Source organism: Limanda limanda, chromosome 15 (genome assembly GCF_963576545.1).
Source record: "Limanda limanda chromosome 15, fLimLim1.1, whole genome shotgun sequence".
NCBI lineage: Eukaryota > Metazoa > Chordata > Actinopteri > Pleuronectiformes > Pleuronectidae > Limanda > Limanda limanda.
Genome location: NC_083650.1, coordinates 16,394,640 through 16,422,169, shown reverse-complemented (window position 1 = coordinate 16,422,169; position 27,530 = coordinate 16,394,640). Strand labels below are relative to the sequence as shown.

Below are 27,530 nucleotides of genomic sequence, written 5' to 3'. Positions count from 1 at the left end.
GAGAGAGAGAGAGAGAGAGAGAGAGAGAGAGAGGGGGGCGGGCTCAGTGCGCTCTGCTCATGAATATGGAGGCCCAGGGCCACGGGGGGAACCTCCCCTCCATGTTGAACTTGTGTAGCCAGCTCCAGCTCGGACCAGCAGTCAGTCAGTCAGTCAGTCAGCAAGCAGTGGGTTCGAGCTGCCGCATGGCTACTGTGTAAACTTTCTCCCCCCAAAGCAACAAGTGGAAGCCGCTCAGGATAAAGGAGAGAAAGGGAGAAGAAGCAGACGCTCGGAAAAGAAGAGGCTGCCGGACAGAGTCACTATAGGAAGAGGGCTCCTCCATGAAGGTGGAACCTGCGCTCCGCTGATCAGTGTCGTTCCCCCACTGGTGCATGTTCACACCAGAGGAGAGCTCTGCTGCCGTGTGTCGGCCAGACGACTAGAACCAACCCGAGGCACCAGCAGTCCGTCCGGAGGAGCAGGCATGATTCTGAGACGAGGCTCTGTGGTGGTCGCTGCCTTTCTGCTGCTCTGCGTCCTGGCCAAGGTATGTGGACTGGACTGGACTGTCGTGGGGGGGGGGGGGGGGGGGGGGGGGGAAGGGTCAGCTGTCGGGATGTACTGTGATTTACATGCGTGTGTATGTATGTGCGCAAACATTATAGATGGAGCCATGCGTAATCACGCGTAATTGTGCCACGCAGTTTAAAAAAAAAAAAAAACCACAACAGCGAAAGTTGTTATTTTGTATCTTTGCTGTTTTGAAACTTTTTTTTTGTTGTTGTTCGTTGAAAGTAGTTTTTTTATTTTGTAACTTTACTGTTTTGAAACTTTTTTTGTTTTTGTTGTTCGTTGGAAGTTGTTCCCTTTGCAATCACTCTCTCTCTCCCTCTCTCTCTCTCTCCCTCTGTCTCTCTCTCTGTGTGTCTCCCCAACAGGTGTCCCAGGGAACGGGACAATTCGAGTTGCAGATCCTGTCCATGCACAATGTGAACGGGGAGCTGCCGGGCGGCGTGTGTTGTGACGGCGAGCGGACCACGGGGGACAGGAAGTGCACAAGGGACGAGTGCGATACGTTTTTTAAAGTTTGCCTGAAGGAATACCAGTCCAGGGTCTCCGCTGCGGGCCCCTGCAGCTTCGGAATGGGATCTACGCCCGTCCTGGGAGGGAATACCTTTTCTTTCAAGAGGAATGACAAATCCCGGATAGTTTTGCCCTTCAATTTTGCCTGGCCGGTGAGTTTGTGTGCCTCCAGACCCCACTTCTTCTCCAAAAGGGGGGGGTGGTAAAAAAAGAAGGGGAAAATGTCTGTTTTCAGGGCAATTCTGTGCAATTACTGTCCGTCAGTCACTTTCGGGAAAAGCACAACAAGCAAAGAAAGAGTTTCTCTCTTGGTTGTTGAATTATCCTCTGGAGGAAGGACCCCCCCCCCCCTGGTCTCCTCATTATCTGCGCCAATTAACCAGCTGCAGGTATTTTTCTCCATCAGACCCCGAGCTGTCCATTCTGTCCAAACAGGCTCAGTGTTAAAAAACCTACTTTGCAAGCTTGGTCATCACAAAACCTCGGTCAAATTATGAGCTACACAGTTTGCGAACCCACCAAAATGAATCAAACTCAAACATTTCAAGTCAGAGGTCCTTTCTTTTGTTTGTTCCCCTGTTTTAAAAAGTTACAACAAAATCAATTGGATGCAACTTAGCACAAAGCCTCTTGAATACGTTCCCTTATATTTTCCTCCTTGTCTGACCTGATTGAACAGATAAGATGAGTTGCATGTTCACAGACTTCTTCTCCTCCTGTGCCTCCCGGCAGCTGCTCATGTTGCACGGTGCAACTTTCTCCCCAGCGAAAAAACCCCACTTTCTGGTTTCCTCCAGTGTCAGCTCTCTGTTCTGAGTAAATAACTGGGCCTGACAGGCCTGTGGGAGTGTTGCAGCCCTGTGAGAGATATGATTTGTCAGGCTTGGAGCAACATTTCGGTGTTGTGTAAAAAAGTAGGGCTGCAGCACAGACTGCCTGGCCCCACAGCTTGGGCCACAGACTCCTCCACTGGGCCTTGGGTGGGTGAAAGGCACAGTCTGCTGGTATGTGTGTGTCCAATTACATAAAGGCTATTTTTACCTCTAATCACGATGGAAGTTGTTGCACTGTGATGGCCTCGAACATTCAAAATTAGTGAAATAACTGGAAGATGGTGCACGATTTCCTGTCATGTTGTACTTTTCTCTCTCTCTCTGTGTGTGTGTGTGTGTACCTGTAGGGCAGAGCAGTGAGTTTGGATGTTTGTTTTCCCTCCTGATAACCAGTTGAACAGTTTTCTCGGCATGGTAGCATGCAATTTGATATTCTCTTTATTGTTTTTTATTTGCACTCCACTTACACACTGGCGCCTCACACCTCTTTTTTTTTCTCTTAAAGACAAAGGTTTCTGTTTATGCTCATACTATGGCAACACTAAGTTGGCACAAATGCTCGGAGCAAGAAGGGTTTCATCTTACTGCTTGAAAATCATTCCTACTTGAAAACACCACTTGTTGACATTGAAATCAAAACTGGTACCATTACCGGTTTGAGGACTGGATACCTCTCTCCCAAAAGGGCCTTGAACCACTGCAGACAACTGTTGCCATGATAGATACCAGAACAAACTAGGGAAACTTGTTGAAAATTGAACAATGTTTTTTTTTCTGTACAGTCGGTGGATCCACTAAGACACATTTTTGGATTAACACATTTTAACACAAGTGCAGCTCCCAGGCTGAGATCTGTGAAGGGCCAGAGCCGCTCGTTAGATTCTCTCCTCCTTCACTTGAAGTGCTTTCCTTCAGTGCACACGAACAATCGTCAGGTTAGGTATGATATCACTCTTTGTCCTGTTCATAAGTTGATTGGCTGTTGTGGACAGATGGCAGTGTGGTGCAACTGGGTTGCTGGGTACTCCGAGTTCATGAAGCCCCCTCCCACCCCCACCCTCACCCCCCCCCCCCTCCCCATCCTCTCTTGTGAGCTGCATGAAGTTGGCCTCTTGTCCCGGCCAAGGGCTTTGTTTAAGTCACGCTCGGTTGGACCCCAGGCATTTCATCGCTTTAACCTTGCCACCCACAGTAACTGCTGCACTTAATGAGGCTACACAGATGTGCTTAGATCAGGTAGAGCGAGAGCCCGGCGTCCGGCTGAATGCCGTCGGCCCCGGGCATCTTTTAACATGAGCGCGTCTGTGTTTTTAGAGCCCCCCAATGGATCCCACCGGTGTCTGTGTGTTCCACAGAGCAGTGAGGCGACCCAGGTCCTCCCAGTGTATCAAGCCGGGACAATGGTGCGCCCTGGGTGACTACAGTGAGGATTACAGAGCATAATGGAGGCTGCGCAGCTGTAATGCCAGCGCAGGGCAAGCAACAGGAAGCAGTTGTAGTAGGCTCAGCAGTGATGAAGTTGGCTCTCAGGCAAACTGTTGCCTTGTCTCTGGCCACCTCAGCAGGTTTTCCTCGAGTTCCACCTACACAAAAAAAGAGAAGCCCCCCTTTTTTTTTTTTTTTAACGGAAGCGGGTCTATTCTTTTATGTAAGATTGAGTTTTTATGAGCAGTAATCTGCTGGTTTGCCAGCGTTGCCCTTCATTGAGCTATTCCTCACCTCTCATCTGGAGCTTAAGTTGATCTGACTCCTCCATTGTTCTCACATCAGATTTAATTATGCCCATATTTCATAGCATAATACTCCCCTATCTCACACTGAACAACATGCTGGCAGGTCCTCTGTGACCTGGGATGTGTTTGCATGATTGATTGATTTGACGACAAGTCGTAGCAGTCTGAGAAACCGATCAGGTGAGCTGCAGAACAATAGTGCGCCTTGTCGTTGCCAGCCGCAGCACTGATGACGTTTGTGTCGCCTACTCTGCTGAGGCAGTTAAGTGCAAATATTTTAAATGAAAGAAAAGAGAAATGCGTTTTCTTTTCCTCTCCCCACTTCACCCTGTCCTACTTTAACAAGGGTTTTGTCAGTGTGTCAGTGTCTTGTTACACGATGGCTTCTAATGCTTTGCTGCTTATCAGTTGTGTTGGGCTTTATGGAAATGTGACATGCGTTGGGATCCACTGACTTGTTTGTGTTACTCTTACTGGTATGTGACCCTTTTTAAAAAACACAGATGCCTGGTTGTTGGTTCAGTTAAATGCTTCGTATGACTTTCATTCCTGCTCGCGCATCCATGTTCTGATCTTGTTTGTCTTGCAATGGATCCAATGGATCTGTTTGCAGTGTCCCTTGTTTTCTTTGGCATAATAGGGGATTCTTTCATCGGGGTGAGGTTCTGTTAAATCATGGGCTCATGCACCTTTTACAAGATGTTTTACTAAGCTGTTGGTTGTACGACATCTGCTGTGACAAACTCCAACCCCTTGTTGTGATGAAAATCTCCCGACAAACACCACATTCCTTCCTCCCAGTGCACTCGGTGGCTTTTGAAGGCGATTGTGTGAGTTGTCTTTTCCTGACCGAGCCTCGGCTTTACGGCAAACATGTTGTGTTACTTACGCGTCCCAATCGCCGTGTCGATCTCAGTTTGATACCATTGAAGTGATTGACTCAGGAAAACTGATACAGAAGGTCAACATCCCTTTTGACTGGACTGTTTACATTTCCTGTGCTGAGTCGAGGCCGAGACCACTCTAATCTGTTGTGCCTTGCCTTTTTTTTTTTTTTTTAGACCTTTGGCTTTTGGCTGTTTTTCCATGAGACCGACTTCTCCTTTATTTTGTCAGATTTCCTCGTAATGACACATCAGATGGCTCCGTTTTCAGACGAGGGGCAGGCTGATAGGCCTCTGTGTCTGTGTGTATTGGGGAAAATTCCCCTACTGAGAGAATTCAGTAGTGTTCTTTGGCCGGTCGTTGTGATTCGAACTGGAATGATCTTTATCGCTTATGTTACTTGTCTGTTGGACAGTGTCTACTTGGCCAGGAAAGATAAGAAGACATATGGCCACACTTATTGCACTTGGACGTGTGTGTGTGTGTCTGTGTGTGTGTGTGTGTGTGTGTGAGAGAGAGAGAGGGAGAGTGCTGTGTAGTTCAAAGAGAAATTGTGAGTCAGCTGGGAGCCTGGGAAAAGTGAACCTGGCAGTGGCAGACGGTTCCAAGCTGATAACCACTGAGGAGTTATTGGGTGTTGGTGAATAAGGAGTCAGGCAGTATCTCAGTTTCTGGGAGCAGTTATTTGCTCTGGAACTAAACATCCCAATAATGGTGAGGCTACTTGTTAAATCGAACCATTATGACATTTTACTTGTGCAGTTATTGATGCAGGAGTATGTGTGCCAAGACTTTGATACCCTATCCTTTTGGGCAACAATCCTGTGAATACAGGACAAATAGATGAATCATCTTCGGGTTAGGGTGATGATGATGATGATGATGATTATGATCACAGCACTTCAGCTTCCATGTTGAGGCAAGTCAAAATGGTGCAAGAAATGGGTGTGTAAATATGTCTGGAATCAGCCAATACTTTTAGGCAACACAGTCAACCACAAAGTGATTTTAATGATCCTTTATTTCCACATCAGTTCTGGAGACATTGAAGTTATGTTGTGTAGCAGGTAGACCAGGTTAGTTGTTGTTTTTCCTAATGTAACCACCGACGATAATGTGCTTTTCCTAAAATGTTCCGAGGTTTTGAGAGGTCACTGAAAGGTGGAGTAGAGTCCAATTTCTGACACACAACAAGTTTTAACCACTTCTCATATTAGTCATTACGACGTCAATTTTACTGTTGCAATGGGGACGAATTAAAACACGTCGAGGAAACTGTCTTACTCGGCCCACATGATGAGTGGTGTTGCGTTTCAGTTCCCGTTTTCAGGATGAACTCACCACTGGTACATCGCTGTGTCATGATTGTTTGTTTTTTGGTGGCTGTCCCAAATAGAAATGTTTCAAAAGTCCATGTGGACATGCAGTTGGAAGTGATGCATTCAAATGCAGTTGCACGGTCGGGGGAGAAAACAGCAAGGCGTCAACATGCTACTGCTTTATGCTGAGAGAGAAGCCATTTGACTCCTGTACTCTGTGTTTAATATAGTTGTAATTGTTGTAGTAATAGAAGATTAGGTGTTGCATTACCACTGACTCATATACTCATGTTCCATTTCAAGTGATTGCAGCCTATTGTGAGTCAGCCTGTGTTCCTGAGCACTGCGTCTCAAATAATAGCTGCCCTGATTGCAGTGAGATACTGGCACAGGATGAGACAGGATAGCTCCGGGAAAGATGGAAAGTTGAATGTCTGACAAAACAAGGTAAAGCTTCAGGACTGAGTCATGCCATTATCTTTCTTTCTTTCTTTCTTTCTGTGGGAAGGGAACAGGGGGTTTTCCTTTCCAGTAGCTTTGTTTACCATGAAGTCATCGCAGCGAAGCAGGCACATAGCAGCGACGCAGAATTTCTGAAATGCCTCCAAGCAGGCGCTGCTAGGGGCGAGCGTGTGTGAATATAACAAGTAGGTGTTTCTAGTGGATGCTCGAAAAACTGTAAGTGGATTAGACTTTCTCACAATCGTGCACTTTCTCTCCCGACGTCGGCCGCGCATGCTCGCAGACGCATTGTTCCCTCCCTCATGGCCGTGGCACAGGGCGCTGTGAGTGTGTAAGCTGATATCGGTGTGAGCGCTAAAGACCCGGAATCAGACAAAGCGTTTTTGGGGAGAGCTGAAATCAAGACGGGCCCTCCAGAGTGTAGCACTCATTCGCTAATATCCTCACTCAGTTTCTCTCTCTCCTGTCCTGCAAATTTGTTTTGCCTCAGCATTCGTCACATACACTTCTCTCTCTGGGTCTCGCCTGGATTGGTCGGAGGTTTCACAGCACTTTGTCGGAGGTTTATAAATTAGCATGAAATTGTACAATCCCTTTTTATACATTGCAAAACAAAACCCACTGTGTGTTTTCTCCGAAACATGGGAAATCGTCCACTGCCTGAACTCGCCACATTTTCTAAACATGTTGGAAAAACTGTATTTGGGGTAAGCAGTTTCTAAGGAGGGCAAGCTTAACGTGGCTGAGATGAAGACATATTGTTGGCACTGCAGGGTGAAGTGTCCTTTTCTTTGTGCTATTTTTTTTTATTATAAAAAAAAAAAAAAAAAAAAAAACTTATTGCAGTTATTACTCAAGAGTCTGTCCTCTTCAGGCTGGCTCTGTTAGGCTCATTTTTCTGAAGCCCAAGTGTCGGTCCTCCTAATCGCTGGGATGCAGATACCTCTGCCACCCCCCCTACAAGCTTATCCTCACTTCAGATCAACGGGACCATTGTTGTAAGTTAGCAGCTCCTCTATTAGGTCCCTTTGTAAACTATCTCACTGAGAGGGAGATGAAACAGCACGTATAATGTTCTATTTGTCTTTTTTCTGAGGCTTAAACAAGAGAAATGTGTTTATTTAACATCAAACCTGATTGCTGATACGGTTGATAAGGTGATGTATGTTTATGTGATACTTGTTAAAAGGGAAACCTCTGCAGGAACCCCAGACCGGTTGGTTTTGCGAGGGTTGCTAACAAACAAAGCCTCTATCAACTGTTCTCTGCATGTAACATCAAACATTTATCACCTAATCATTGAAAGGCTTTACGATCCAGTGGTTGCTTGATGATGCCGCTCTTGGCTAACCCTGCTTGTGTCTCTGTCTTGTCTTCCTCAGAGGTCCTACACTTTGATAGTGGAAGCCTTGGACTTCAGCAATGAAACCAGTGGTGAGTACTGAGCCTGGCCTCTCCAGTTTACCTTCCTCTCTCTTTTCTTTCTCCCCCTCCCTCCCTCCCTCAAGGCATCTTCTGCATCGCGTTGAGTCAGGAAAAAGTAGTTTACTCTTCCCGAACCTCCTGTCTTTTTCCCCCATGGTCCGCTGGTGGTGTGTGACAGTGTGTTGGCAGGTGCCTGTAAGGTGGGAGAGTCCAGGGGAAGAAGCAGAAGTGGGGACAGGGCAGAGAGTGGTGGTGGTGGGGGGGGGGGTCAGACAGGGAGAAGTGTGGCGAGGTAGAAGACTATGAAAATGTTTTCGTTGGGGCGGATGACTGACGGCAGGTGCTGCCAGCCGGGGTCAGGGTCACACTGTCTCACTGTCACTGAGGCGTGAAACACGGAGTTCATCTGGCCACCCAGCACCGCCACGGCACACCGCGGGGGGGCCGAGGCCTCTGAGCTACACTGTCCCGCAGCTTAAAGTTACCTCAGGCGCAGGTGGGCTGCTCTCTGAGCCCGGAGCATGTGCAGTGAGAGCAAATGTCTTTCAGATTGTGACTGTCAGGGCTTAAATGTGGTGGCAAGGGGCTGAATCTAAATCCTGGTTACCTGGTTTTGGTGTCTACAGTTCACTTTGTGGCGTTTCTGCTGGTTGGTGCTCGGACCACGGCATGACTCCAGCTGAGGGAGGGCTTGTTTATGCAGGTCTGTTCCACGTCAGCAAGGTTTCGGCCTTTTCTGCTGTATTTGCCGCTCCCCAGAGACCTATTAGGGCACTGGTGTGAAAAGCCCCCTGAATGTACACAGTCAATGCTGGTTAAGCCCCTCTGAGCTGCGCCAGCCGAGCTTTCAGCCGCTTTAGGCAGATCTTAGATTTTTGATCTTTGATAAGGAATCCAAGAAAAAAAAGTTTAGTTTTCAGTTTCATACTTATGTTTTTTACCAATCTTTAAAAACCTTTGCTAAAGAAAATGTATACACGTGTTAGTGTTGTCCTGTGTTTTAAGAAAAGTCATTGTTTTGTTTGTTTTTTAAAGCTTAAAGTTTATATTTTCTGTGTGTGGAACTTATTCGATTCTCCGGCATGACCTTTCTAAGTTTTATCACGCTCGTCTGATTTATGTGTAGCTGTGAGCCAGGCAGCAGGTAGCATGCCGGTGCTACTCCCAGCACCACGGGCCAGCGGTCGGTAGAGAAATGCCACACACCCAAGCTCTGGATTCCAGTCCACTGCGAAATGTGACCAGGCACTGCGATTTTTCAGTGCACCCCCCACCCCCACCACCCCTCTTATATACACCACAGCACAGTCAATAAATGACAGCAGCCCCCTCCACCCCCCAAACGACTTGCATCATACTACACAGAGGAGCGATTCACCCAGCGGTCAGCCACCTCTGCTCGTGTGAGCACAGTAAATAACGGCGCTGACACATTTTTCATTCTCTCCCAGGTGGAAGATTTAGAGACGGAGTAGCGAGTGCTATACGTGTGCGGGTGAATGAGCCGTGCTAATGCATGGGGGGGGCGGTTTGTATGTGTGTGTACAGTCACTGGTGTCTGGAGGTTGGGCCGAGCGTGTTTGCTCAGAGAGTGTTTGCTCTGTGTGTGAAGCTCATTACAGTCCTTGGCTCCCAGGTCAGTCCTTGCTCGCTTGACAGAGCCGTGACCTCTTTGTGTTTGACAGGAAAAATAAGTCGGTTTCTGGGGCAGAGTCTGTGTGTGTTTGTAAGTCCCCGTCCCCCCCACCCCGAGGATTGCACAATCTGTACATCAGCTGGGCCTTTGCTCCCCATCTGAAGTGTAGATAGATACTTGTGGAAAAAAGAGTTGAGTTGAGATCTTTCTGACAGTATGTGAGAAAGGCAGCTTGGAAGAAAGTGCTGATGGCACACTGGCAGGCTTCCCAGCAGTGACTGTGGCGTTGGTGTCCTCAACGCTGTAATTTATGGTGACTGTGGTTCTGTCCTCGCCTGAGCAGATGCAAAACACAGCGTCTAGGCCCAGCAATATCCTCTAGCTGTAAACCTGAGAATCCGAAAGCATCCAGGGCGAGCTGCAGAGGGAGCGTGAGAAAAAAAGCAGTTAAGCGAGCTCATTACAGACAAGTCTTTTCCTTTTTTCTGCATTTCCTCCTTGTACTTTTCTTCAGCTCCGGCTCACATGGTTTGCTTTTAATTATATATAATGTGCTATCTCAGAGCTCTTCTGCAATTTGTGTAAGAATTTCTCGAGCATTTTTTTGGTTCCCACTGTATGATCATGTAGAACTGTGCGACTCCCTAATGCACAATGTAGGATTCTGCCCTTCAACTATTCCCTTCCTGTCCAGACCTCACCTCAATCTTATATATATATTTATTTTTTACAAACATTTTTATTGATCTCACATTTGCAGTAGACAATACAATCAAAGACAGTTTCATTTCCATTTTGTATGACCCCATGCCCATCCCAGAGATCTTCAAACATTTTAACAACAGTATAATATACCAGATCGGTTTTAGATAACACGACATACAGAAATAGATAAATAAATAAATAATTAACAATAATAAAATAATAAGGTCTAAATCTTATATACTTTATAAGACTTTTGCGGTCGATGTTGATGTTGTCAAAACCCCACGTTTCAGGTGCAGATGGAAAACTGATCGAGAAAGGCTCCCACTCCGGCATGATCAACCCCAGCCCTCACTGGCAGAAGCTGACTCACAACGGCATCGTGGCCCAGTTCGAGTACCAGATCCGGGTCAGCTGCGCCGAGCACTACTACGGCTTCGGCTGCAACAAGTTTTGCCGGCCACGGGACGATTTCTTCGGGCATTACACATGCGACTACAATGGAAACAAGACCTGTGTGGATGGCTGGTCCGAACCTGACTGCAACACAGGTGAGGCCCTGGCTGAGTTGGCAGATCGGCTTCAGACAGTCTGATAAGTATACACGAGTCAGACTGTGAGCTGTGACTCATGATCCACTGTCTGTTGTGTGTTTTGAATTCCCACTGCATTCGCCTCTTTCCCTTTCTCATTCAATAAAGCTTTTCATAGCCTATATGACCAGGAACAAAGAAATTCTCAGGAGCTCCGCCTGGGCGACTCCTTATTAAATATTTTATTGTGTTATATGACAGGGCTGGCTTATTTGTTTGTCGACAGCTGTCTGTATTCTCACAGACTGAACTGTCCATAGAGGGTAGTAATTATTATATCGTTTACTGCAGTAATTAAATTGGAGCTAAGTTTGAATCCAGTTACCAGGCAATTTCAGGCAACTCTTCTTCTCTCTCTCTTGCAGCTATATGTCGCAAAGGCTGCAGCACTGAACACGGATCATGCAGGGAGCCGGGCGGATGCAAGTAAGTGACAGAGGCTGCTCTTGTGATCACTGTATATGAAATGTCAAACACAAACACACACACAAACACACACTGGAGGCTGTGGTGTGGATCATTTGGATATGTAGCAGAAACGCAGGCCGAGCGGCTTGTAAATCTCTCGTGGAGCTTTTGCCCGAAGCTGCCAGTCGGTGGACCGGAGCGTCTCCACTGCCAAGACTCCGTGTTGGAAGTGTTGGAAGTGTAGCCTATGTGTTTCCCCCCCCCTAACGAGGTGGAAGTGTTATCAGTCGAATCGCGTGTAACATTTGGATGAGCCTTAAAGCGTAATTGTTTGTGTAGCTAATGGCTTCCTAATGCTGTTTATGCACACAGCCAGAGGAAAAGCCGGGGGCAGATGGATATCAGAGCTCGGGCATTGTGTGCAGTCACAGTCGTATCTCAGCCTCATCCTGGAGGAGGCCCCAGCGTTACACAACTCTTCCCACAGCACAGGCATTGGTTGCTTTCTCAGTTGTCTGATTTGGCCGTAAATCAAGCGCAGGGACGATCATTTTTTATTTTTTTTCCTATTTTTTTTCTCCGTGCAACAGCTTTGTTATTCTTCCCAAGCTTTTGACATCATCAGGTTTCTTGTAAGTGCTTGTGTGGCCAGTGGCAGAACAACAGGTTGAATCGCTTTAGTTCTCTGCACAGGTGTGGCTATATTTAAAGCTCTGGGTTGGACTGTTTACGTGCAGGCTGCCAACAAACTCTCCGAGCGAGCTCTGCTGCTGTTACAGCGAGCACTTTTCCCATCATTGGGCTGTTGTAGCGGTGTCAAACAACAGCAGTACATAGCAACATTGGCTGCAGGCAAGGGGCGGCCTGTGTGTGTCACTGGTTTTATGTCAGCGGAGCCTCAGCTAATGACTCTCTGTAAGATTTCCTTTTAGTATTAAAACTAATACACTCTGCACCTCTGGACCAAGATAGACTCAATAGAAAACTGGTTTGAAAATCATTAACTGCTCAGCCACAACCTGCAGATTATTAAAAGAGGTTTTTTGTTTTTTTTTATCTTGAGGGTAAAAATCATCTCTGTATCAACAGGGCTGAACAATGTAATGTCACATTCTGCAATAATTTGGCCGTGTAATGATAAATGATTTGGGATCCTGCTGGGGAACCCGGCTCCGCTTCTCATGGAGGGGATAAGCAGACTTTTAAGAATAGCCTCTTTAATCACAGACTGAGGTTGACTTAACCACCGCGTTTATTTTTACAGTCCATCCGTTTCTCGGGGGCTAATCAGTGCACGGCCCCCCCCAGAGGGAGACTGTGTTTCCTGTCACTTGGCTCCGCAGCAGCAACTGCATCACCACTTCACCACCTTTTTAAAGAGCGGACTTATCAGTCAGCCTGGATTGCCGTCTTAATTATGAAGCACCAGCAACCAAAGGGCAGCATTATCAGTGTAATTATGGCCCTGGACGTCTCGGTGGCCAGCAGGCTGTGTTCCCCTCCTCGGCCTCTGGGCACAGGCCGGACCCTTGACTCCTGGGAACGGAGGGATGAGCAGCAGAGGAGAGGGCTGGACACTCATCCCTGCGAAGATGTCGTCACTGCCAAGCCACAGGCCGAGTGTTGTGAAGGGAGCGTCTGGCCGCATGCTAATGTTAGCCGTGCTAAAGGTCCCATTGGAGCTGTAATTTAGTGCTTTGTTTTTTTGTCTGTTTGGTGAAATGCTAAATACTCCTCTGTTTGCCTGGCCCCGAGTATTGTTAAAGAGCTCTTGCATAAACACCCTGCTACTTAAGATTCATTTGTGGTCTTTTAAGAGGCAGCCCAGTTGTGAGAGGGAGAATACTGCCTCTTTGTTTGTTTCACCACGCTCTGGGCGCTGATGTGCACTTCATTAAGTTCAGATTATCGCTGTACTTCTTGTGAAGGAGTTTTGGAATAAACCATAGATTAAGATATTAGGCATTTTCAGTTACCACAGGGATTATCTGACGTGGCTGTGTTCAGTATGTGTGGATGTATGTATGTAAATTAATTATTTTAATTGATTGTCACTTTTCTGAAGCTGATGACTTGACTCTGTGTCTTGCAGGTGTCTGTATGGATGGCAGGGCCAGTATTGTGACAAGTGCATCCCCCACCCCGGATGTGTCCATGGCACCTGTGTGGAGCCCTGGCAGTGCCTGTGTGACACCAACTGGGGCGGCCACCTCTGCGACAAAGGTTCATTCCTCGTCTCTTCCTTCAGTAGCTGTGGCAGTGGCCTGTGTTATGTCAGAAGTAACTAATGCTGTAAACGCGCCTCTCCTCAGATCTGAACTACTGTGGCACTCACCTTCCGTGCCTGAACGGAGGGACGTGTATCAACACGGGACCTGACAAGTACCAGTGTACCTGCGCTGATGGTTACTCTGGTGCCAACTGTGAGAGAGGTGAGTGTCAGTGATGCACAGGAAGAAATCTTTGAGCTCTTTTTCTTTTTCTGCTAGGTTGTTGCTAGTGAGCTTTCCTTTATCTCTGCATTCAAATTGTAAAATCTTGAAGTGGAGTTGCTGTTTCATGGCGTTAACCAGGTGTGTAAGTCAGGATGTCTTGGCTGCTGCGTTTAATCCGTCGACCACAAGCCACAGAAGTTGTGCAAGTGAAATCCTAAACAAAACATCTCCCAGATACCCAGTGACCATCTATGTTTTGCATCAAATATTTGATCTCGGGGTTAAAAACTTGTGCTTTAAGATACATTTATTTGTCCCAAACACATGCACAGACATGCACAAGCACACTCATGCAAGGAGGGAAATTTAACCTCTGCTTTTAACCCATCTGGTGCAGGACACACAGAGCAGTGGGCAGCCGTGTACGGCGCTCGGGGAGCAGATGTTGGGGGAGTAAGGTGCCTTGCTCAGGGGCACTAGACAGGGTAGGGAGAATCCTCTTGGATTTTTTGACAGATCAATCCAGGTTCGTCTTTTTGTTGTTTCTCCGTGGAGTCGAACCAGAGACGAACCAGAGACCTTTTCTGCCCATAGTCCAAGTTTCTGCCACTAGTCCACCGCCTCTCCCTTTGCAGTTACAATAGGAGCGAAACTTGTTGTCTCGTTGAGTCCGCAGACCAAAGGTCAGAGGTGCCTTCAGTTTGTATCAGAGGAGGTGGCAATAATTTCCACGCAAGCACGAGTGCCCCCCCCCCCCCCCCCCCCCCCCCCATCAGGTGAACCAGCAGTCCGAGCCTCAGTGGCCACTCGTCCCTTCCCTCCTCAGCCGCTCCAGACACACGGGTGTGGTGCTGAGGTTCAGCTGCTGCGAACACTTACCAAGGAGATGATGGTTTTTTCTTCCTCATTAAATCTGAGCCTGGACGGGTGCTGACAGCTTAACTGCGGAGATGTCAGGAAACCGTGCCCTTCGTAACAGGAGGTCCGCAGACTAGGGGGTGGGGGGGGATACGTCAGGCCATTGTAGCGCAGAGGCCCCAAGGTGCACTGCTGCATCCTCTCCCCTCCCTCCTCCTCCCCACCGCATACCAAGAGCCATCCGCCGATCACCTCCAACCGCCGACTTATTCCCCCGAGTGAATTATTCATTTTGGATTCATTTGGGACCCACTCATCCTTAACTCGTCCTTAAAGCGAGGGAGTCCCGCGCTGAGCTCTCCCTCCCGCCATCCTCCCTCCCTCGCCCTCCCGCTCTCCCTCCCGCCACTCTCTCATCTTGTGCCGCCTCTCAGAAGAAGAATGGCGGGGAGTCGGAGGGAAGTCACGGTGCGTTGGCCAGGTCAACTTAGCATGAAAGATGATTTCCTGGTGGCGTGGTCTGCCGGGCGGGTAATGCGAGTGAAATGGGGGGGGGTCGGGTGGGTGTTGAGTGGGCTTTGGGGGCAGGGGAGGAGGAGGAGGGTGATGGGTGAGGGAAGGAGTCGACCCCCTGGGTGTCTGCTGCTGACAGTCGTCCCGGAGCAGAGGAGTGAGGGGTTCTCTAAGGGCTGAGAGACGAGTGATGCATTTTTACATCTGATTAGTTTTCTTGGGAAGACGGAGGCAAATGTTCAACCACAGGGGAATATTTTAATGGCAGCTGGAATAGCAGACGTACAACAATCTAAATATTTGCCCAAAAAAAGGTAAAGTTTGTCCAACACCATGTCAAATTAGCGATTTCAAGTTTCACTAAGTGACTAGGGGTGGGAATTGGCAAAAATGTGACGATTCAATAGTATTGCGATATTTGGGCCACGATTAAATAGTATTGCGATACTGCAAGTATTGCGGTTCGATTCTGCGATATATTGTGATTCATGTCCCCCATATTATTCAAAGGCATTACAAAAAATGAGGAAAATAAGACTGCTCAACTCAGTTCAAATGTCACATTTAATTCTGTGAACAACATTGTCTTCTACACATTAACTGAAGTGCAAAAACTAAGAAAGGGTAGTGCAAAAACTTTGTCCTTGAACATTCAGGACACAGGAACTTTGTAATTATTTTCTGAATCTGAATACAGTAACATAAAGCAAAATTTTTTATTTTTTAAATATTGCAATACTTTGTATCAGTATCAATATAATCGCGGGCACAAAATATCGCGATACTGAACAGAATCGATTTTTTCCCCCACCACTATAAGTGACTAATGAGTACTGAAGGGTGGATTTTTCCCTTCTTGAAATGACTCAGCAGGGTGTGTGTGTGACCTGTTCACCAAACTGTCCTCCTTTCTCCTCCCAGCGGAACATGCCTGTCTCTCCAATCCATGCTCCAATGGAGGGAGCTGCTCAGAAACCAGTCAAGGCTACGAATGTCAGTGTGCGCTGGGCTGGAGCGGCCCCTCCTGCACCATCAGTAAGATCTCAGTCCGCCTGCACCCTCTGAATATCAGCAACTCTTATAGAAGACGTCGTGCAGAGTAACCAGACTCTTTGATTCTCTTGTGCAGATGTGGACGACTGCTCCCCGAACCCCTGTAACCACGGAGGCACCTGCCAGGACCAGGTCAACGGCTACAAGTGCCACTGTCCCTCCCAGTGGACGGGGAAGACGTGTTTGATTGGTGAGCCCCCCCCCCCGAGCCCTTTTCCACCACTCCACGCCTGTCACCCGCACATGCACCGGCCACTCACCCTCTTCTCTCTCTGTCCAGATGCCAACGAATGCGACAGCAAGCCCTGCGTCAACGCCAACTCCTGCCGCAACCTGATTGGCGGCTACTTCTGCGAGTGCGTCCCTGGTTGGACGGGGCAGAACTGCGACACCAGTGAGTTGAAGGCTGTCAGCAGCAGCTGTGCAACGGGACACCTGTCCAACTCCTGCCCCCTTTTCTCTTTCTTTCTTTCTCTCATTCTTTCCTTCTTTTTTTCCCTGTCCTGTCCTTTTCAGGGATGAATTAAAGCTGTAACATGAAAAAGCTTAAAAGCCAACAGTTGGCCGGGTGCAGCCTTTCCCTCCAGCATGAATCTGCTGTATTATTATTATTCGCCCTGTGTGTGGCCAGGGCTGTGGTGATTAGAGGTGGCTCAAAACAATCCCAGCACTAGTTTCACTTGGCAGCACACGGCGTTGCTCAATCCTCCATGTTGCACTGATTCTGCGGCGCCCGTTATCCAACTCTCGACGAAGCGCTCTCTAGCTCCGACAATGTTTTTGAAAGGCCCCTAGCATGGGAAACATAAAGCACAGACTTGTTTTCAAAGACAGACTATTTAGTCAAGCTGTTCAGAATTAATCCCCAGATTTGTTTCCCTTGTGCAGATATAAACGACTGCAAGGACCAGTGCCAGAATGGAGGAACTTGTAAGGTACGTGTCGGGTCAGAAACACGACAATCTCATTATCTGGTGTCACTGCTCTGTTTGCCAGCTTGTTTTATTGTGTTTTTTTTTCGTCACTTTTTTTTTTTTTGGTTACGGCCCGAGACATTCACAGCGGTTTTTATAAATAGCTGCAATAAAGTGTTTCTCTCCAAACGGACAGAAGAATTGTTGTGGAATTCCTCTCTGGAATCAAAGCTGAGGGGAGTGGGTTCAGAGGGGTTTCTGAGGGGAGGGGCTCACGAGTTCCTGGACCACACTCGATTGAATTACCACAAACGTTATTGTGTTGAGTGGGTGCCAGGAAAATGTGTTGGAATAAATGCGGAGCTGTGATAATTTTCCTCCAAAACTTGTCGCAGTTATTGTTTTGGGACCCCACCCTGTCCCTGTCCAAGCAGTTCATCAGAACTCGGAGTAGGTGCAACGAGGTTCACCCCTTTTTTCTTTTATGTGCATCTCCAGGACTTGGTGAACGGGTATCGCTGTGCGTGCCCCCCTGGCTTCGCCGGCGAGCACTGCGAGAGAGACCTGGACGAGTGCGCCAGCTCGCCGTGCCTGAACGGCGGCCACTGCCAGGACGAGGTGAACGGCTTCCAGTGCCTGTGTCTGGCCGGCTTCTCAGGAAACCTCTGCCAGGTGAGACACCACTCCCACCCTCCCACACGCATGCACGCATCCTGCCCTCTATCATTTCGCATCTTAAGCCCTCACACCCCCCCCCCTACATGCCATCTCTGCCAGCATTGCTGTATCTCCGAGGTCGTCGTAAAGTTTTCCTGCCCCACCCTTTTTTAAATGGCTGTTGTTCCACAGTCCTTCTGAAAAGGGAGTGCTTTGTTGAAGCTGCTCCTGGCTACAGCGGGATACATTCCTCGGCGCTGAAGCCCAGACTCCGAGGACGGCTCCTATGTCTCTGCCTTGTTTTTTTCCCCTTTCCCTCAAAGTGCCGTGCGTGTGTTATTTCCTGGCACGGCCTGTAGGGAGGATGCTGTGGGTTTGACTCTGTTTAGTGTAGCAAGAAACTATGTCAGCTATCAGGTTCACTGGTTTTTTCTTATTCAATACCTTTTCTGCCCTAGCTGGATATCGATTACTGCCTGCCCAACCCGTGTCAGAACGGCGTGCCCTGCTTCAACCTGGCCACCGACTACTACTGCGCCTGCTCCGAGGACTACGAGGGCAAGAACTGCTCCCACCTCAAGGACCACTGTCGCACCACCACGTGTAAAGGTAGGTCTCGTGCAGGCAGCGACCACAAGCTTTTTGCTCTTTCCAGAACATTTGTGGAAAGTGATCTGCGTAAAGTAAAGTGCTGAATAAGGCCCGGCCGTCACTGTTTGCCGGAGCACTTTGCCCTCATTTTTCCCTCATTTTTCCCACGAGGCCAATTCTTATATTTTACTTTTGTGCTCTGAAGTTTCTTGGCAAAGGTGAGCAGTTATTTTTCATCGGTGTAGATTCCTTGATGATTACCCCCCCCACCCCGGCCCCCTCCTCTCCATCTCCTCGGTAAAGCTCTTCCAATGATCCTCCCCTCCTCTGAGTTCGCTGAATATCTGGCAGAAGCCTGTGTGACTGTGTGTGTTCTTGGTAATGACTTGGTGGGCTCTCCCTTTCTTTTTTTTTTTTTCCCCCCTCCTCAATGAATGTGCACATTTTTCTGTGTGAGCATGTGTAATTGAGTGAGTGGACCAACCACGGAGTCAGATACCAGACGGTGGGATTCTCTCTTTGCTCCTGGCAAGAATGAAATGATTACAGGGAGGGCGAATTCACCCGCTGCTCCTAACCTGATCGGACAGGGGGAAAGGAAGGGATTTCAGTGCAGAGTGTCAAAGATCACTCTGGATTGCTTGTGAAAGCATAACAGCTTATCACTCTCTCTTCTATCTTTCAGTGTTTCTTCTCCACATTCTAAAAGTGATACTATTTTCCTGTGGGGATGAGAATTGTATCAATATCTGCAAGACCTCTTACTTGTTTACTGTTTCTCTCTGTCACTTGTCGGGACATATCTTATCAACTATAGAATCACTGATGGTTGTATAACTGTCACTCGTTGGAATATAAGCAATGAGAAGAAAAAAACCATTATGTTTATCACCTGGAAGGCACAAACTGCATTTTATGATTCGGAACGAGCTTTTGTTCCAAACAGGCTTTGCCAGTTGTTTGACTGTGTAACTGCCTTGACCCTCCACAGTGATCGACAGCTGCACGGTCGCCGTGGCGTCCAACAGCACACCGGGAGGAGAGCGGTACATCTCCTCCAATGTGTGCGGACCTCACGGCCGCTGCCGGAGTCAGGCTGGAGGCCAGTTCAGCTGCGAGTGCCAGGAGGGCTTCAGGGGCACCTACTGTCACGAGAGTAAGATTACCATTTGCCACACAGAAAGCACAACGTACAGCGATGTCTCCAAAACACGCTCAATCAATCAATCAATCCCATTTTTTTTTACGACATTCCAGATATCAACGACTGCGAGAGTAACCCATGTCGCAACGGCGGCACCTGCATCGACAAAGTCAGCGTGTACCAGTGCATCTGCGGCGACGGCTGGGAGGGCGACCACTGCGAGATCAGTGAGTAGCGCTGCTTGTTCTCTGTCGTCAAAACAAAGCGGCACCTCCCCTCGCGGGATTGTTAAATACCATGTCTCGACAAATAGTACCGTTTGATCCACGGCACATAAATCAACCCCTCCTGTCCCGATTTCCTCCGCCAGACATCGACGACTGCAGCACCAGCCCCTGTCACAACGGAGGGACGTGTCGAGACCTGGTGACTGACTTCTTCTGCGAGTGTAAGAATGGCTGGAAGGGAAAGACGTGCCACTCCCGTAAGAGTCCTTTTCGTTGTTATTCCACACCCATGCAGTCTGTCTGTGCAGGCTGATGGTATGTGCTTATGGCTGTATGTAATTACTCAATCTCCTATACAGTGTGTATGTGTGTGTGTCTGTACATCTGCAACCCCCCCCTAAGATTTGAAATGCTCCCTCCAGGCGAAAGTCAGTGCGATGAAGCCACATGCAACAATGGTGGCACCTGTCACGACGAAGGCAACACGTTCCAGTGCAAGTGTTCTCCCGGGTGGGAGGGCACCACGTGCAACATAGGTGAGTCACACGATCAAGGCCAGCTTTGTTGCATTTTCATATTCCCACACACACAGACACACACAGACACACAAAGGGAGAAGCCGAGGCTTTGTGGGAGAGCTCCGTCTTGTCTGGGGATATTAATCAGATTTGTCAGATTGGCAAAGACGACAAACAGTTTTTTATCCCTTCGCCTCTGTCAACGCCCCCTCTCCTCTCATCTCTCCCTGCTCGCCCATCCCCCCCCCCCCTCTTACTGTGAGTGCTGACAGGTATCCGTTTTAAAATCCCTGATTGCACTGACAGTCCACTTCAGAGTCATGGAATGCAGAGATTTGCTTAGAGGAAAAAAGGGAAATCCAACTGCAACCGACTGTTTGAAGGTTTATAATTGCACTGACAAAAGTTTCTCTCCCTCTTTTCTTCCCGTCTCAGCCAAGAACTCGAGTTGTCTTCCGAACCCGTGCGAGAACGGCGGGACCTGTGTCGTGACGGGCGAGTCGTTCACCTGCGTCTGCAAGGAGGGCTGGGAGGGTCCCACGTGCACGCAGAGTAAGTGCTCTTTAACGGTGGGGGGGTGGGGTGGGGGGGGAGAAGAGAAACCGGTGGACGTTTATTGCTATTAAACGATGATAAACCTCTTGCTTCTCAGTGCAGAGGTGAAGTCCTGCATCTGATTTAAATTTGACTCTCTCATCCTCCCTTCATCTTGTACCTTTTTTTTTTTTTTTTTTAATCTCCCTGTCTCTGGTCTCCCCCCCCCCCCCTGGCTGCTGCAGGCCATGAGAGGAGGAGGAGGAGGAGGAGGAGAAGGAGAAGGAGAAGGAGGAGGGAGAAAGGGGCTCAGGAAAGTGGAGACAGATGTTCCTCCAGCCCCCTCTCCTCCCTCCCTCTCCTCCTCCTCCTCATCCAACACACTCCCCTCTCTCCCTTCTCGTCGTCGCATTCCTGTCCAAACAGTGACATGTCGGCTTGTTCCGCGGCCCTCCGCCATTTCCCCTGGATCCCGGCCCCTGTGTACGCTTGCACTCCGAAACATAAATTCCCAGCTAGCCGAGGAGGGAGTGTGGGTGTGTAGGTGTTGTAGGCGCCGGCAGCAGCAGGGCCGTTCCGGGAGGTGGAACTGAGTGTTTTTTTTTCTTTTCAGAGTCAGAGTCGACTCTGTTCTTTTGCACTGTGTTGTTAATAATGCAGCATGATCAGTTGAGGCCCGGCCAGCCCAACATGCCTCTGCACACGCAAGCTCAGACGTGCTCTCATGCTGTCATGTGCACTGAACACTCGTACATACTTCCCGGCTCACTCTCTCTATTTTTTTTTTTCTCTTTCAGATACCAACGACTGCAGTCCCCACCCATGGTGAGTAGCTTTAGTTTAGACAGATGCAAACAGGCTTCCCCTCCTGTGTCATGGTTTCTCACCTGCAGGCTTTCCTTCCCGCAACACGGCATACACCCTCCCGTGTCATTCCTGGGATGCAATCAGCTCACCCCCCCCCCTGCTGTGAGCTCCCAGATGCGACTCTTACTTAACCTCACGCCACGGGCGCACACTCCCAAAATCCCTGCACGCTTGTCAACTAAAAAGAACACGTCTGATTGCCTTAATTGCTTTAGAGAACGCTCATTATACGTGAGAATATTCCGGTCTGAATAGTTTGATATTTAAGAAGCGTGGATAGAGCTCAGCCTGCAGGCATCCTGAGATCCAAACTCAAGTCTCACTCGCCCCTCTTCTTCTTCTTCTTTTTTTTCCCCCTGCAGCTACAACAGTGGAACCTGCGTGGACGGGGATAACTGGTACCGCTGCGAGTGCGCCCCAGGCTTCGCCGGTCCAGACTGTCGGATCAGTGAGTATTAACCTTGCCTCCCGCTCCTCCCTGATCCCCTGCTGGAGCCGTCAGTCAGAGCAGGGTCGCGGGACCGTTCCAGTTGCTCCGAATGGAAGGTCTAGTCGGCCAATTATCTGTGCGTTGGGCTGCGGGCCAGGCCGAGCCCGTTCGGTGTCACCTCCGCGGGCCCTGCTGCCGTCCCCAGGGGAAACCGGCTTAGCAGGCCAACAGCAAATCAGCCATGCTCTCTGACACTGATTACACAGATTGTTTTCCCTCTTAAAGGCTTTCAGATGGCCACATTCTTTCCCATTGCGAACCCTTTGTTCTGCTAAGTCCGGCCTTTAGTGCCTGCATACCTGCTAATGATGCTGCTTTTAATAAAGCTGCACAGGGCAGAACCCATCCAGGGCTGATTTAAAGCATGTTTGCTTGTTTTCTATTAACTGGTGCTTATATGTGTACGTACTGTTCGAGTGACACATGACCTTCAGTGAATTGAGCTGAGGAATTAGATTTGTGTGATGCCTGCTTAACCCAATATGTGCGTGCCGTCTGTCTGTGCCCTTTGCTTCATGAAGGAGCTGTCTCTTACCTCTCGCTCTCTCCCCCCTGACAGATATTAATGAGTGCCAGTCCTCTCCCTGCGCCTTTGGCTCAACTTGCGTGGACGAGATCAACGGATATCGCTGCGTGTGTCCGTCAGACAGGACGGGACCCCACTGTCACGAAGGTAAGAGTCCTCACAAGATGACACGGCATGAATGAACACCCCATTTCTTTTTCTTGTGTATTCCTAACACCGTTTAATTCAACAGTGACGAGAAAACCTTGCTCTGTGAATGGACACGTCGCCCCCGATGGACTCAAGTGGGACGAAGACTGCAACACTTGCCACTGTGTCAATGGGAAAGTCGTGTGCACGAGGGTACGTCCAAACAAACCGACTAAATGCATGGGGAATGTGAAAGTGAGGAGCGGTGTTTATGAGGACTACGTGCAGATGTGACGCACGTGATGTCATTGTTTACTCATGGGAAAAGAGGCCGTGGAGAAGAACTGTAACAAACGGCAGAAATGCCGCATGGGTGGTTGCGTGGGATCTCTTCACAGATCTCAGGTCTGGCCATGTCAGGGCACAGCAACGCTCAGTCACAGGGCGGAGCAGTCGGTTCCATACAGACACTATGTTTTGAAAAGAAACACAATGGCTCTGTTAAACTGAAATATATCACATGCCAGGCTGACTATAGGTTGATTTACAGTCGAGGCCTGAAGGAGTTATTATTATCACGCTGTGTGAACCCACCAGGTGAACAATGGTGTCTTTACAAGCGGCTCGCCCCAGGAAGAAACGCACCATGGGCTGAGAACGATCCAGGCCTGATGGGTTTAGGCCACCATGACATGAGAATACAGCTGTATCTGTGTGTTTCATTTTCGACCAGTAGATTGTGTGTTTCATGCAGATTAGAGAAGCATTTCCCTTAATGTGCAGCAGAGAAGTGAGTCTTTACAAAGTGACTAATATCCTTGACTGGGAAAAAACCGGTGTCACTGATTCCACTTCACAGTCCTGGGCAGGGCTGGCTGTTGAATCTGTGGAATTCACTGCTACACACACATTTGTTTTGGTGCCAAAATCTGGCTTCAAATGTTTGTCTGGTGTTGATGTATTTGGCTTCAGATCTTTTATAGTTTAACTTTTTCAAAAGCAAAATGTAGCCAGTTTGAGTCTATTTAATGTGGTCTGAATTGTTTGGTGGCTGCTGGTGTTTAGAAAATAGTTCAGGACTTTGGGTTGGTTTGATTTGAAAAAGGGTTTTTTTTTCATATAGGATGAAGACCAAAGCCAACGTTTGTCATAACATTTCGCTAAAAATGTGCCTGAGAAAAATCGAGTCGGTGAGATGTATCCTCTGAGGACCATGAATGTCTAGGGACAGGGGAAAAAAACGATTCAGTTACGAATCGCGATTCTTGTGTATGACGATTTTAAATCGCCATGCTGCCTCCAAAATCGATTTTTAAAAATAAAAAAAAATATATATATATTTTTTTAAACTTATTTATTGGTTTATACGGGGGGGATATATGGCCAGTTGACCAGCACTAGCATTGCATCGCCTACATGCAAACGACAATGAATCATAGCCTTCTTTTTGTTTCTTTCAAAGTTTATATTCTAAGTAAACTTTTATTCATTCTATTTAATTTACCTTTTATTTATTGTTTAAAAGTAGCCTAAGTGGCATACATTTCTTAATCTGTCAGTTTGTGTACAGTTGACAGGGGCTATACAGTAATAGGGCACATTTTTATTTATTTTCTCTATTGGCTGCCCGGCAGTCATTAAGTTAATGTTAATATTTGAAATAAAACTTTTAAAGTTCCAAGTGAATTTGACTGTGTTGTATTTGAAGGTATGATTCAACTTTTTTCCATGGTCCAGTATTTAAAAAAAAAAAAAAATAACCAAAAGAAATCGCAGGAAAACGTAATATCTAATCGCAATACATATCGTATCGCCACCTAAGTATCGTGATAGTATCGTATCGGGAGGTCCCTGCCGATTCCCGTCCCTATGAATGTCTGAGCAAAGCCGTTTATTAGCTGTTGATATTTAAGTCTGAACCAAAATGGAGGTCAGACGGACATTGCCTGTTTAGAGCCATGCTACTTGGGTGACTTCAGTAACATCAGCCCTGTGTTTATTTGTTTCCATTCGAAGAAAAGCCTGCGACACCGATCTCATCCTCTGTCCTGTTCTCCTCTCCAGATGTGGTGCGGCCCCACGTCGTGCAAGCTGGGGGCCAAAGGTCGAGGCGGGTGTCCCTCGGGTCAGACCTGCGTCCCCATCCGGGAGGGCCACTGCTTTGTGAAGCCCTGCCCCGACTTTGGAGAGTGCTGGCGCTCCAACCCGCCCCAGCCCCCCACCAAATGCCACCCCAGCTCCAGTTACCAGGACAACAGCTGCGCCAACATCACCTTCACCTTCAACAAGGAGAACATGCCTCGAGTGAGTTACCTAGAGCACCAGGGCGGGGGGGCGCCGAATTAAAAGGGGTTTTGTGATAATTTTTCACGCCTCTCCTCCACCACCACTCTTCTGGTGAAAAGGAGCAGTGAACTGTGAAAGATCAGGTTTTCATATGTACTCAATGGGCTAAGAAAGATTCCAAAAAATCCAGTCATGAATTTCAATGTGCTCCAGAAAGAAAGAAAGAAAGAAAGGAAGGAAGAAAAAACCGAGCAGATTCTGAGTTGCCTGCATCCAAATTTTGGTCTTTCTAAAAAATCAGGCGTTCATGACTTTGCAGCTCGTGCCAATCGACTCTGAACCCCGACCGCACCGCCAGATTAATTTCAGGATCATATGGATTTGAGCTGAACAGGACCACTGGCGACTCTGTCTCCACACAGGATCATCACGTGCCAGTGGTCTAACAAGCATGACAGCAGATAGTGACAAGCATACGAGTCTGCGGTCTTTAATCTCAATAAGGTGGATCCCAACCAGATAGCATGTTGAGCCTGCTGCAGGAGAATACAGAACACAGGCCAAGCTCTTCAGCTTCTCCTCCTGATCGACCTCTACTTCTTCGTGTGCACTAACATTTTCTTTTCCCCTTCCAGGGCTTGACCGTGGAGGAAGTGTGCAAGCAGCTGAGGCACTTGTACGTGGTGAAGAATTTCTCCTTGGAGCATTCAGTGTCCATAACTTGTGACCCCTCATTCTCAGCCAGCAACGAGATCCACGTCTGCATCGTAAGTGCCCTCTCTCAATCCCAGCCTGCCATATGTTTGTCTGCCGTTATGAACTCGCCGCTCGAAAAAGAAAAGGGTTGATTTATAGCCTGCGGCACACTTTCTTAGTGTCTTAATGGGCCGTGTGGAAGATTTTAGGTTTGGTTGTTTAATTGCCTCAGTTGGACGGCAAGGGAACACAATCAACTTCAGAGCAGACCGATTTCCAACCTCGCTTTTTCTTCCTGGCACTTGCAGGCAACAGACGACCATCGCTTGGACGGGAGCCCCATTAAAGAGATCACAGACAGGATAATTGACCTGGTTAGCAAACGCAACGGGAACAACACCATCATCTCCGCCATCGCAGAGGTGCGGATGCCAAGCCCCAGCAAAACTGGTAGGAACCGCTTCCAAAACTCAAGTTTGTTGCTTTATGCTGTTTTCCAGACTTGCACACACATGCACTTGTGTAGAAAAGTGTGGGAGGATTTTTTGCTTAATGATAATAAAGCCAAACCCTGAATATGACGACTATGCACCTTAGAAAAATGTGCATGTAGGAAAAACACACACACACACAGGGCCACCCGGGTGTGTGATCTCCAGGCGCTTTTAAACTGTGCTTATCAAGAACGTAGTCGGGGGGGAAAGAGGATTGGCTGCTGAGCTAGGTGGCTTCTGATTGGCTTGTTCGGTGTCTGACTTGACTATTTGTAAGACTCCCGCATGTGTCCACCATTTATCAACATGGTGACAGCAGACTGCCGTCACAGCCAAATAGAAGCGCCCCCCCCCCCCCCCCCCTGTTGAGGGCTCAGGTTGCACAGGCAAAAGCATGCTAATGATTTATCAAGCTTGGTGTCGTAATAGAATAAAACCTGCTGTGTTTTAGTTTAACTGGGGTTTAATTCATCTCTATTTGTCGCACTTCTGTAATCTGTGTTTGCGTCTCCCTCCCTCCAGACTACCTGGTGCCCCTCCTCAGCTCCATCTTCATCGTCGTCTGGGTCCTGGTGCTGGTCTCCATCCTGCTGTGGTGCATGCGCCGCCGGCGGAAACAGAGCAACCACAACGGCGCGACGGCCGTGGTCCCCGAGGACAACACGACCAACAACGTGAGGGAGCAGCTCAACCAGATCAAGAACCCTATAGAGAAGCACGTGGGCCTGGCGGTGGCCATCAAGGACTACGAAAACAAGAACTCCATCATTGCCAAAATAAGGACAAATCATCCCGAGGGGGATGAGGACGACAAGGAGAGGCACCTGCAGAAGGGCCGCTTCGCCAAACAGCCAGCATACACACTGGTGGAGAGGGACGAGAAGACGCCCATCTCCAACCCCAACTCCACATCCAAACACCCCAATTGGACTAATAAACAGGACAACAGAGACTTGGAGACAGCAAACAGCATAAACAGGATGGACTACATTGTATAGCAGACAGCTGTGTTGCCGTGCAACCAAGCCTTACGCCTTCACACCCCGGTGGTGGGTGAAACAGGGGGGAGCGTCGGCATGTTAGTAAACTGTCGTGTCAGTCGTGACCCCACAGTATTTCCAGATATTCCCCGTGTTAATTTAAGTTTTGACAAGCTGGCTTACACTGGCAGTGACAGTTGCTTCGGTTGGCTGGAAACACAAGGCACTGGTAAACATTTCACTGTAGGACTAGATGCAGAAGTGTCTCTTCCTATGCATTTCATTCATTTCCCTGTCTTCTTCTTCATTTGTTTGTTTTTAATTTAGTGGACACATGGAAGGGGCTCCTGGTGTAATTGTTGTACAATGACAAAAAACTATGCGACGTGTTCAACACTAGAGTTAATTATTTTTAGTACGTGTTTGAATTCTTTCTAGTTCCGTTTGGAGAAAGTGCCTTTTTTCAGCTTTAGACTTCAGCAACTGTCAAATGAAAAAAAAAGAAAGAAAAAAAAAGATCAACTTTATTATTTATTTTTATTTTTCGGGTGGGG

The 27,530-nt window shown here is 48.1% G+C and overlaps 1 protein-coding gene across 1 annotated transcript; it reads left to right on the top strand.

Moving 5' to 3' along the window:
• Positions 1–152: 152 nt before the first annotated feature.
• On the top strand, positions 153–27,530 carry LOC133020330 (protein jagged-1b-like). Its single transcript, XM_061086853.1, has 26 exons — positions 153–529; positions 921–1,217; positions 7,680–7,731; positions 10,357–10,614; positions 11,022–11,082; positions 13,157–13,287; positions 13,377–13,496; positions 15,792–15,905; positions 16,000–16,113; positions 16,204–16,317; positions 16,812–16,858; positions 17,336–17,509; positions 17,953–18,103; positions 19,077–19,241; positions 19,343–19,456; positions 19,600–19,713; positions 19,879–19,992; positions 20,410–20,526; positions 21,306–21,333; positions 21,738–21,823; positions 22,425–22,538; positions 22,624–22,733; positions 24,585–24,824; positions 25,442–25,573; positions 25,811–25,952; positions 26,519–27,530. Exons 1-26 carry the CDS (start codon positions 467–469, stop codon positions 26,992–26,994), a joined length of 3,648 nt encoding a protein of 1,215 aa, XP_060942836.1. The 5' UTR covers positions 153–466; the 3' UTR covers positions 26,995–27,530.